Source organism: Pipra filicauda, unplaced genomic scaffold (genome assembly GCF_003945595.2).
Source record: "Pipra filicauda isolate LSUMZ 115617 unplaced genomic scaffold, ASM394559v2 scaffold153_size1761393_pilon, whole genome shotgun sequence".
Lineage (NCBI taxonomy): Eukaryota > Metazoa > Chordata > Aves > Passeriformes > Pipridae > Pipra > Pipra filicauda.
Window position 1 is genome coordinate 639,591 of NW_024104029.1, and position 12,338 is coordinate 651,928.

At 33.8% G+C, this 12,338-nt stretch overlaps 1 protein-coding gene across 1 annotated transcript in view; it reads right to left on the reverse strand.

Annotated features, from left to right (window-relative positions):
• Nucleotides 1-11,690, reverse strand: part of LOC113984071 (vacuolar protein sorting-associated protein 13A-like) — a 32,042-nt gene extending 20,352 nt beyond the window's left edge. Inside the window, exons 1-13 of the mRNA XM_039379028.1 lie at nt 11,664-11,690; nt 11,348-11,476; nt 10,546-10,679; nt 8,959-9,088; nt 8,377-8,612; nt 6,217-6,370; nt 5,328-5,474; nt 4,670-4,751; nt 3,210-3,279; nt 2,525-2,630; nt 2,045-2,158; nt 638-783; nt 441-522 (exon numbers count right to left, since the gene is read on the reverse strand). Coding sequence (XP_039234962.1) covers nt 441-522; nt 638-783; nt 2,045-2,158; nt 2,525-2,630; nt 3,210-3,279; nt 4,670-4,751; nt 5,328-5,474; nt 6,217-6,370; nt 8,377-8,612; nt 8,959-9,088; nt 10,546-10,679; nt 11,348-11,476; nt 11,664-11,690 — 1,557 coding nt within the window. The remainder of the gene's footprint in view (nt 1-440; nt 523-637; nt 784-2,044; nt 2,159-2,524; nt 2,631-3,209; nt 3,280-4,669; nt 4,752-5,327; nt 5,475-6,216; nt 6,371-8,376; nt 8,613-8,958; nt 9,089-10,545; nt 10,680-11,347; nt 11,477-11,663) is intronic.
• Between the last annotated feature and the right edge of the window lie 648 nt (nt 11,691-12,338).

Sequence of the window (12,338 nt, forward strand, 5' to 3'; positions counted from 1 at the left end):
ATGGACAGAGCACTAAACTAAAATGTCCCAAGAATCCCTTATTATCAATGGTCGATGGATACAAGATGATGACTTCTTTCATGCACAAGTGTGTGTGTTGGATTCTCTCCACTGGATGACAGGACTTCAACAGTATACAAAAGCCAAGAAGGAAGCAAAATTCATATGCTACTAATGTCCAAGAAAAAGCATTAATATTTTCATGCTAATTATGTTCTATCAGAGCTGCATTGTGTTTGCTTCCCCTACCCATTCCAGCAAGCTGCATTGTTGTCTATGTCACTTCTCCCCAGTAAAAAGGAAGTAAAATTTAAATAAGTAATTGTTTCATATGTGTTTATTTTACCTTTGTACTTAGAAATAAGTAATTTTACTCAGTTTCACAGAACAAAAACACAGAGTAACACTTGCAAAATATAAATTTACTGGAATATTCTAACCTGTTTCGAATAATGTTTTACAACTGCTGATTGGAGCTGTTGTGTAGTACAGAAGTGATATCTGAGTTCAAAGAACGACAACCTAAAAAAACAGGAAAGAGAAAAAGTAAATCCTTATTATGCAGAGCAAAATAAAATCTAACATAATATTGGTATAATCTTTGGGAGTGATCTTTACAATCACATTTTTAACCTACTTAAAAACAATATCTTGTACATCTGTGAGGGTGGCCCCTATACTCTTCAGCAGGAGATTCAAGGACTGAAGTGGTATCAGTTCATTCTTTCCTTCTTCTTTATTACTATCTTCTCCACCCGTACTGAGTGAAAAGCTTAAGTGTAACTAAAGGATAAAAATGAGATGGGGAAATAACAAGGTTCATTATTAAAAATATTATATTTCTACCTTTATAATATTTTAGATTATTTAAAAATTGAGTTAAGACATTCCTGGTCTTGACTGAAAGCAGTAACTTTGTAACAGAGTACATAAATACACCATGTAGGCCAAAAAAACCCCACTGACAAAAAGCCAAACTGAGTAATTCAAACTACCTTTAAGAAAACAGGAAATAGAAACTGCTTATTCATGTTTTCAGAGAAGGTCTCCAGATTCTTTTAGCTTTAATTTAGGTTTTTAGCTTGTTTCCAAAATATTAGGTTTCTGTAAGTTATACCCAAAATCAAAGCAGATAGAAAATGATAACATAGCATGATGTCCAAGCAAGAGTGTAAAACAAAAGCTTGAAAACAAATAATTACTAACACAAGTTTTACAGGTGCTAAATAAACACTGGAATATGTATACAAGAAAAATCCCACCTGTGCACACCTGAAATAATCAAATTATTTGTTTCACAGAAATTAAGACAGTCTCAAAACAAAAACATTCAGGAAAATTGCTCAAATGGCTCTACAGTGCACAAATGTATTCAGCAGTGTTCCAAATCAGATTAGAAGAAGTTATGTCTGTTGCTGATTCTCTGAAGACAATATCATGTGCCACTCATTAATTTATGTTATAACACAGCTTAACTATAGCTCATTTCAATGATACACAGCCCATCATTTAATTTTTAATCATTAAAGACTAATCCTTTATTAGAACCTGAAGCCCATTCATTCCATCCTATTTCCTCTATGCAATTTTTCTTGTCCAATGTAATTTCTAAGATCTCACCAGATACTGCAAAGAGGTGAAACTAAAATAATTCCTTTATTTATTTCCTATGAGATGGAGATGAAATTCTCTTAAGTACTGCTATAGAACCTATAAGATACTATCACAGCTTTAACAGTGTTTGTTACCCTGGCTGTACATGTTATTCAGAAATTACTTAAATCTCCAATCCACAACACACTGTCTGCACACAAACTAGAGAATTTTTCAGGGAAATCTTACATAATAAAAAGAAAAATCATTACTCATTATAAAGGAAGTAATGGATAGGAATGAAATACTAAGGTAGTGGTAACAATGAAAGCACTTTCCTGGGACTTTTTGTTTTGATCACCTCTATATGTCTTCATTTCCAGTGCCTATTATCCTGTAGGAGACAAATCTTCAGAGAGTAAACACACATTGTAATGTGAAAAAGGACTACCTTAATTGGAGAGATATGAAAGTATTCATACAAGCTGATTTGTGATGTATCCATTGATGACACACTCATCAGTTCTTCTTGAAGACATTCAACATCCTTTTTGAAATGTTGTATCTGTAAATGCATTTCAAATGAATATTACTTCAAAAGTTGGAATATATTAAACTAGCATGCATTTGTCACTGAGACACAATACATTGACTAATACTGCTTATACTCTCCTTTGTACAAATTCCTCTCATTTACCCTGTACTGTAAGGTTTTGAAGCCTTCTTTCCATAGCATTCAAGATGAAGATAAAGGAAAGAGTTTACTATCTGTCTCAGGCAACAGTAATTAAAAAACTCACAGCTTCATATCAATCCTAGACACACAGCAATTAACCATTGTTACGGACACAGAAAACCTTTTTTTTTTAATACAATTTGACTAATTACAACTTTAAAATCTATTTCTCTTCAAACAACAAAAGGTCTCTACCTCTGGGTCACTTGGCAAATCAGTCCGTGTAAACAACGCAACAAGTGCATACAGGAAGCCGAGATCTAATCTGAGATCCATCTCTTGAATCAGGACCTTAAAATACCTATAAAATAAAAAAAAATATTAAGGATTCTACAGAAATGTGTAACACTTAATACAGGATATTTAGGTCACTTGTATTAATGTATTAATGTATTAATGTATTAATTTCAGGTATAGGTTTTATAGCGGCTTTTTCTGGTGTGGGGCTTTTTTGTAATATTTTGTTGTTGTTTTCTTTTTTGTTTTGGTTTGGGTTTTTTTGAGGGATTCATCATTACTGGTGAAAAGAAGGCCTCCCACAGAGGTGTAAGATAAACACATTTCTGGTAAACAGAACCATCTTAATCACGTAGTGGCATTTAACACTCTACATACCACCACTAAACAGATTTTTTTTCTAAATTAAAGAAGACTAAAATCTGCATTAAAAAGACACCTAAAAATCCTTGCTTTGCTCTGCAATTATGGGGATAGCAAAAGGCATTGAGCTTTTATCTCTCTTAAAGTGCTCCGATCTTTCCAAGAATGAGTTGGCGCTAAAATTAACATTCATTATGTTTGCCTCTATAATAATTTTAATTTTAAAGCTTGATTAAACATAATCAATAGCAGAAGAGATGTAACATGTCAAAATACTTACTTAATATGAGATATTTGTGAATGTCCTGCAGTTCTCATGACAATACTGACGTCAGTAAATGGTTTTGGTGCTATGAAGTTGTAAAACAAAAAGAGATCAGCACAGACTGTCATACGTTATACATAACTTTATAGTTTTAATATGAAAATGTCATATACATTCAGAGTTTTTTCAATCCTGTAAAGCAGGATTACATAATGGATATGACTGGCAAACAACTAAGTCAGGGAAAAGAGCAGGAACAAAAAGGAATGGGAAGGCAAAGATGAAATGGAACATCAAAATGCTATTTCACTGACCTCTTAAAATGCACCATTTTCATTTAAAAGCAAATTAATACTGATATAATCTTAGATTTATATAATTTCCTTCGTTATGGAATAAGATTTTCCAATTGCTGATACAAAGATACACACTAAACAACTACAAAAAAAACCAACCAAAAACCAAAATAGAAGAAAAAAATAACAAAACGAAAAATCAAACAACAAAAAACCCCAAACAAACAAAAAAACCCAGAACCGAACAAAAAATTCTGCAGATTTATGCACTGTAGCTTGAAACTGATCATATTGAGAATGAACACCTGACATCCTATTAGCTTCTGCAAAAAATTAAAGCATTATTTTTTGTCTCAATCCACAATCCCTTTTGATATTCCTCAGATCTTTCAAGTGAATTTGGTATGAAAAATTTAATGAAAGACATCAGTTCATCACATAGTAGAGAGACACTGCAAGCAATGTCACTATGCTCCAAGCAATGGAGAAGTCGGAAGGCTAAATACAAACCAGACAAAATATAATTTTCCATCTACAGAGTTTATAAATAATTTTGAGTTTAGACATTTCTTTTCCTATTAGTTAAGGTTATTTCAGATAGGTCACTAGGTCATGTACTGCATGATTAAGATATTGAAGCAATAGGGAAATAATGGAAGACTAAAGATTCACTAAAGTCAATCCTCAATGCCCCACAACTCGAAATGCAACCAAGACAGAAACAGTGCACCAGATTCGCTATCATCAACATTAACAAGAAATCTATCTTTTCTTATTTTCAGCAGACAACTCTTCTCGTATATTAGTCAGCATTAAGTTTTAGCTGTGGTCTGAATGCAACTACCAAAACCTCATTTTAAGCCTGATTTGAGCATAACTTTCATGCTTATGCTCTCCAAAAGCAATGAATTAGCGTGCCAAAAAATGTGCTTAAAAGCTAAGATATTGATGGATAAAGGAAATTTTTTTTTCTTCTGACTGTTAACTGTTGAAATGGTTTTCTGTGTATCTTCTTTGTAGACACAACTGCTTCCTTATCTCCAACATTAGTATTTGTGCTGTTATCTGTAGTCAGAAGGCTCAGACAGACTTCATCTGATAGAAGTGACATGGTTAACTTCAGTACAAATAAGTTATTTTGTCTTTTTAAATGGATTATGTTAAACTAGAACAACAAACCTGAATCCAAGGTGATGGACTTTGGAGGTTTAATAGGATAGAACACAAAGGGAAATATGGCTCCAGGAATCTGGTTTTGTATCTATTAGAGGGGTAAGGACAGGACAAGGTGCAGCACGTTAGCTTTTCAATAGTGAAATACTTTAAAATCAGGACAAACAAAAGAATTATGAACATTACCAGCAGTCTTCCACCAAACTGAAAACAGAAAGAAAGCTACTATCGTGCTTACAAATATATCTATTTTAAAAATTTAATAATCCAATTCAAATAGTTTAGAAAAGCTTCTGTAAGTTGGTGGTCCACAAAATGAAGTACATGGTCCAAAAAATTTTTACAAAGGATTTGTTTTAAAAAACTTGAGCATAACAAGAAAAGAAACCGCACATATCTTTTTGCTGGTTACAAAGAAAAGCTCCAAGAAAAAGCACGGAAGATGAATGGCAAATGTTTTTTTCTGAACAGTCATAGTTATCTTTTTTCTTTTTCCTAGAGGCATTTAAGTAGTATTCCAAAGATTGAGAACCTGATGTAAAAGCCAATGATTACAAATAAATTGAAAACATGAGAAATTCAAACAATTCTAAAAATGAATCCAAGTTTCTATAAAAGTTGTTTTTTCTGAATAAGTAATTCACTACTTTCTGACAAGACTCACCTGTATCCTGTAAATTTGAATTCTGAAAGACTTCTGATGTGCAGACGAACTGTATTCCACTTTTAAAGCTGGCAGATAATTCCTTCTGATAGGAATTTCATTTGGTTGTTGAATTTTCATGTCCATTCCATTAGGAGTTAAACATACCTATTGTAATATTACAGAAAATTTGGTATGCTGTTTTAAAATACTGCTTTTTATAATATACTTAGAAATTTTGTCACAAATTTCAATAGAAATAAAATTACAAAATCCTACATTATTTGGGAGTTACTAGCATTTAATACACATCTTTCTAGAGGAAAAGCTGAGTAGTATAATGGTCTATGACTGAGATAAATATTGGTTTTACTTATGCAATGTTTATTTTCCGATAACACATTTCTGAGGAGCATCTAAGAATTTTTCTATAGAAGAGGACTGAGCATTTGGAGTATAATGTGCTTCAACATTCCAGAATAATTTCTGAAATTATTTTTCAATTATATGTGGTTGAATGACAGTTGAATTATCCCATAATAAGCCATCTTAAAAATAGAAGATTTTATGCTAAAACAAACAAACTAATCCCAAACTAATACATTTACTGGTATAATACATAAACCAAGTGCAAAGCTTCCTTACTGTAGTTTTATGAATATTTAGTATCAAGACCTGCAAAAATGTTATACCTCAATTTCAAAGTTAGAGGCTAACAACAAAAAGGAAGCTTTCAAATGTTTGTGGATTTCCTTCCAAATTTTTTTAAAGACAGAGATGAAGAAGGATATTCAAATGGATTGCGTAAATTGATATATCTCAAATTTCACTGGAAGTCAGCCAAATTGATATATGATCTTTTTCTAGCGTATACATACAAACAAAAGAATTAGAGAACTATCAGTAATACCAAAACATTTGATTCCAACTCAATAATCTTATTTTCTGAAGGACTCAGCTCACTGTAGTCTTTGAATTCTTGTTCTAATTTTTCAATTTGCTTAACACTCATTGGTCTCCACCTTGACTTCTTCTTCGGTTTTGTCTCCCAAACCACATCAGAACTTTGAAAACAAAACAAAGGACCAAAAGAGATGTATTAGCCATTTCAAAACACGTTTCAGCTACTGTAGCATCACTTTTAATAGGCTGTAACTGGGGAATGAAAAACAACATCATAAAGCACTACTGTAGTAAATAAAAGGGACCCAAATCACCCACTGCCTTCTTGGTACTAAGCAGAAGCCAGTCTCTCCAATATGATACAAAAAAGAAAAGTTAATGAGTCAGTATAATTCCATACTTCGATGAAGACAGGTATGTAATGATATTTAAGGAAGCTCAGTTGCAACAGCACTGCCATCCATTATTGTACAATCTCAATGTATTTTTCTGCTTATACTCCTGCATGTATTTTGGCACTTTAAATTTACTACAAATCGAGAAGTTTAAGTCAAGACAAAACACCTCCTGAACTGCCTCTAATTTTTGATAGATTGTTTCTTCACTCATTCCATCTAAATCAATTGATGGTGACTTTGGTTCACATGTTTCCTCTACCGATTTTATGGTGGGGGGTTTGGTTTTGTTGCTTGTTTGGGCTTTTTTTTTAAAAGTTATCTCTAAATCAATTCTTTTCTTTTGTCTCTGAGTTTTATTAATACAAATAATTAACCAACTTTAAAGGGCATTGGACTCTTTTCCACTGCTTCTATGAGAAACTATTGTGTCTAATTTCATCTTACAGTCACTCAATCACAGAATCAGCTGGGTTGGAAAGGACCTCCGACATCATCAAGTCTGGCATAAAACAAGGGAGAAATCAACACTGCCAGGCAGGTGCAGGATGTTTACTCTTTCCACAGATATGCAGCTTTTGAGACAGTCCACTAAACCCTTTTAGCTACATCTGTGTCTGTGTTCAGACACATCAATGGCAGAACCACCAAAATAAAAAAGTGAGCTAAAACACAAAACAACAGCTACAAAACAGAGTAACGCCTTGAAGTTGCTAGGGAGTTTTCCCCACTTTTTTTTGTTCCTTGTCTTTTTTTTTCTTTTTGTTCCTCCTAAAAAAGGAAGCTCAATTTCAGTACTGCCATCCATTTCCCCGGAGCTTGATATCCATTCAGGGTTTGACAAGAAAACAATACCAACTATAAGCATTGCTAGACCACTGACTATGGATGACTTCTTCCAAAAACACCAACACCAAAAAAATCTCAACACTACTATGAATCTAGGCAATCAGATGTCACTTTTAATGGAGTGTTTCCACTGTTTAGACATCAGAGCACAGTTTCTCAAGGTGAGGGCACAGACTGGAATTTTCTTTGTAAATGACAGACGTGACTGTGTGAAGTATATGTATATAAGAAGTTTTTGCTTGTTTATTTTACAGTGCAGTGAAAAAAATTAATCAAGAAAAAACAACCCTCACTCTTGCAACCTCGTGGCTGTGAATATACAGGAATGTGTAGATTATGGCAATGATATGTAAGTGTCCCTTAACATTCTAAAGAGCCTCTGTTTAAGAAATGTGTGCTATCATATATTCAAACATTATATAATTTCTTTTCTGCTTCCTTCTGAAATTTTTTCTTAGGAAATCTAAGTATTAGTGCTCTGGATCACCATAATTTATCAATCAAAACTAAAGAGACCTATAAGCTGCTACTGCGTCAAAATTTCCAACACAGAATTCAGCAACTGTTCCTGTAGTGAAGATAGAAAAATCCACTGACACAAACTAACCACAGACCTTACAGCTTGAAATTCTATTATCACTTGCCAAACTACATGAACAGGAAATACTTCTGTTCAGTGTACTGGGAAGTTTGCCACACAGAGTTACAAATATATATTCCAAAAATACACAGATACAGAAAGTATATGCATTAACATAAAACAGTGAAAACATTTCTCCTGACCAGGAAAATAGAGTGATTTAGTTCTAAATACTCTTAACCTAAATCTCTTGTTCCTCTTCCATCACAACCCAAAATAAAACTCACAGAGTGAAAATACCCAAAGTTAAACATTTTAAACCACAGCACACAAAGTAAATTACCTTGTAATTCCAATGTAGGACACCTCTTGTTTTAAGTAATTATCAACCAGTGAAATTCCAACATCTTGCAAAGACAGAATAATTTCTTGTTCTGCTAGTTCTGCTTTTACACTTTCATATGTCAATTTAAACACATTCTCATCTTCAGTGATCAGGACAATACGCTGCAAACCTTCATAAAATGACATTAAATAGACAGCTTTTCTGCAATCCACTCTGAGTATTTCCATTTTGTCCTACAAACAAGAGAGGAAATGTTTTTAGAACTCTATTCATCATTTTACTCCACAAACGAATGCATACATCTTGGCAACATAAAAAATAATAGAAGACATTTTTAAGGTGCAGGAAAAAATTAACTATGACATTTTACAAGAGGCTAACACAAACACACACTTTTCAACTGAAGACAACGCTTACTGGCACAAGCTCTGGCAAATACGGTGTTGGTACTGTTCTGTGTCTGAAACTCATATATGAGACTCCTAATCATACTCATTAAATATGAAGTTTCATACATACACTGATGAACAGGACAATAAATTAGACACCACTAGAAGGAGATTTCAATAATAAGCATACCTCTTTTGGAGAAATTTCCTCGGTTCTATTTCCACATTTCCATGTCAATTTCCTAGATCCTGCTGGGTCTGCCCAAGTATACAGTACTGCCTTATTGGGCTGAAGGCAGTCTTCCAATTCACTAAGGGAGCTAGAACAAAGTAATTTTAAATTCAAATGTCAACAAATATTTTGTGTTAATGACTTTCGCATTCTAGCATTTCAACAAGAACATTTTACTTATATTTTCAAATAATAAAAATGAAAACTAAAAATAGCATTACGCATGAAAAAACATGAACAAAACCATGCTCAGGACAGTTATAAAAACACGCATTTATACTTCGAAATACATACATATATTTTAAAAATATACACAGTAGACTTTAAATACTCATTTTCTTTCCCACTTTGATTAACGGGGAAAAATAAAGTAGAAAAAAATTCCAGACAGTAGAGTTTAAACACTGAAAGGAAAACTCAGGATTTGTGTCGCCTACCATTAATATTTCAAGATAAGAAATGTGGGTTCAAAATTCATTGTTTAGGAAAAGTTTCCCCCTATGATTTGCTGAAGAGAAAGAAGTGCAGTGTTTAGTATCTGGATATTTTCGTGCAAACATATTTTAAAATCCATTTCCCCTCACATACAGTTAAAAACTGGCAGACTTGTCTTCTACTGATGTCTAAAAGGGGGCTACCCCAGGAGAGGTAGTGGAAGGGTGCTGATCTCTTCTTGCTGGGATCCAGTGATTGGACACATAGGAATGGTTCAAAGCTGTGCCACGGGAGGTTTAGACTAGACATTAGGAAGCTTTTCTTTACTGTAAGAATGGTAAAATGCATAAGAACAGGTTTCCTTTAGAGTCAATGTCCCAAGCCCATCATTCAGCAAAGCCCTTAATAACATGCTTTTACTTTTGGAACTGAAATATGCTACTCTATTCTCATTAAATTTATGATAAGGATGCCCAAAATTCAGCTAGGAAGATAAAAATTTCTAGTCTTTATAGATAAAAGCCAAAGCAAACAACTGTATTTTTCAGACAAACAGGAAACAAACAGGATTTGACCAGCAGGTCTTCCACTTTTCAAGTAAAAATCTTTAAACAACATTACCCTGACTGACTGAAAGGGAAAAAAGCTAGAGACTGTTTGGCTTTTAAAAAGAAACAGTTCAAGAATCCTGTTGGTATGCTTACTCTTGTCAGCACTGCATTCATAGCTCACTTTTTACTTAATCTGCACAGTCAGCACCCACACAGGTCCAGAAAAGCCAAACACAATTCTTTGCCCTCACCAGGAATGTAGAAAGCAAGGCCACAAAATTCAAACAAGACATCAGAGAGCTTCTTTAGCTCACAAAATAGGTTATTTACTCGTACAACCACCTAGCACAACATAACACTGCTAACAATACATTACCTTCAACTTACCAAGCAAGAGATTTTTGGGTGCTCTGACAAAATTAGACAGCCATTTTTTAAAAAAATAGGTTTCTTAAGAGATAAAAACAGGTTTCTTAAGAGATGGGCATGCTTACAATACATGAAGTTACAACTCACATATCTCTATGCAGACATCTGTACTAAAACTCTTCATACATACCTTTGTCCATACTCAATAATTTCGTCGTTAGTATGGTTTATCAACAGAAATGGAGCTGCGCCATCATGGTAATCAGAAAAGGTAATCACTGTAGAATGTTCAGTCAGGTTAACATCCACTGTAATTCCTCCAAGCTATCAGTTGTAAAAATTACTAGGTAAGTAACAATGGAATGGATTTCCAGCAAACCAAATGTAATTTAAATGTTTTGAAAAACTTTTACTCTCGTAAGATAAAACCATCAAATAGTAAAACAAACAAGCCATTTTACCTTATCTTCAAAATATTTCCTTGATCTAACTACTAGTTAACAATTATTTCACTTAGTAAGCAAAACTGCACAAGTTCCGTACTGTGAAAATTCAGGCTAGTAGTAGAGGAACCTTCCTTATAGAATCATATGCATTAATGCCCTCAAAAACATTCTACTACTAAAATCACTCACATATTTAAAAACTACTACTAGATGAGACTACCTGCAACATAAAAGTAAATTTAGTGGAGTCAGTTACTTTTCAGAGTAACTTATACAATACTTCTAGAGTGACAATACTTGCAAAACAATCTGTGTTTCAGCTTCTATAGAACTGCTTCCCAGAGAAGCACTTAAACAGAATACCTATTTATATCTGTGTGTACACACACAGGAAAGAGAGCATAAGAATACATTTACGTAAACATAATCTTTTTCTCAGATAAGGTTTTGCAATACTTGATTGTATGGGAAAACAAAGTTTTGAGAATGGAAATGAAACAGTGATTTATACTGTTTTACCTAATTTGCAAAGGTAACCATTTTTACCTTGTTGTCTAAATGCAGTAGGAGACAGTTTTCTTGCTGATCAAAATTTATCTTCTTTGGGGGGAGATCAGAATTTTCAACTCTAACAAGCAGTTTGTTGGCATCATTTTCAGGCCAAAAAGGAATGCACTAGAAAAAAACCCAGGGTTTGTAGGTGTGGATAACCTTTTATCTGAGGGTGACTTTGTGTAATGGCATCATCTTTATTTAAAAGGGAAATGTGTTGGGTTGTAGATGTTGTGTCTGACGTGGTGTTGTTTGAAGTAGTGTTTAAGACGTCTTGCTATAAAGTGTACTTGCGTTCACACACACATACATGCGTCCACTCAACTTTCTCATTCATACTCCGGTGGCCACCGTTTCATTCTCTCCTTACACACGCACTCTTAAACCCTTATTGTGTTTGACTCATGGAGGTTTGGTTCTGTATTGGTTACTGTTTATATGTTTCTTTTGGTTTTGTATTGGTTACTGTTTATGTGTTTCTTTTGGTTCTGCATTGGTTACTGTTTATATGTTTCTTTTGGTTCTGTTGTATCATTTATTGCTTCTTTGTGATTATCCCTGTTTTAAGGAAATGTTAATGTAGATTTACACACATAGGGAACAGACCCATATCTCTTTCCCCCCTTTTTTTTTTTCTTTTTCCCCACTGTGTGATGTGTTTACTCTTGTTGGTCATGTTTCTTCTAATCCAAATCCTTCACTTATTTCTTCTGGTGGTTGTTCCTGTTGTGGTGGAGGGCTAATATAAGGCCTGACACATCTAGAAGGGACCCATTGCAATTTGGTACCCTTGGATACACAGGCATATCCCCTTCCCCATGTTATGAGATCTACCGGTCCTGACCATTGCCCAGATATTAGATCTTTGATCATAACTGGTGGTTTGGAAGATGAAAGTATTTGAGTTTTATGTTGGCTTTCATACCTGCTATGGTCTGTATCATCACAGTTTAAGAAATTTAGAACATATGACGCTTTCCACAAG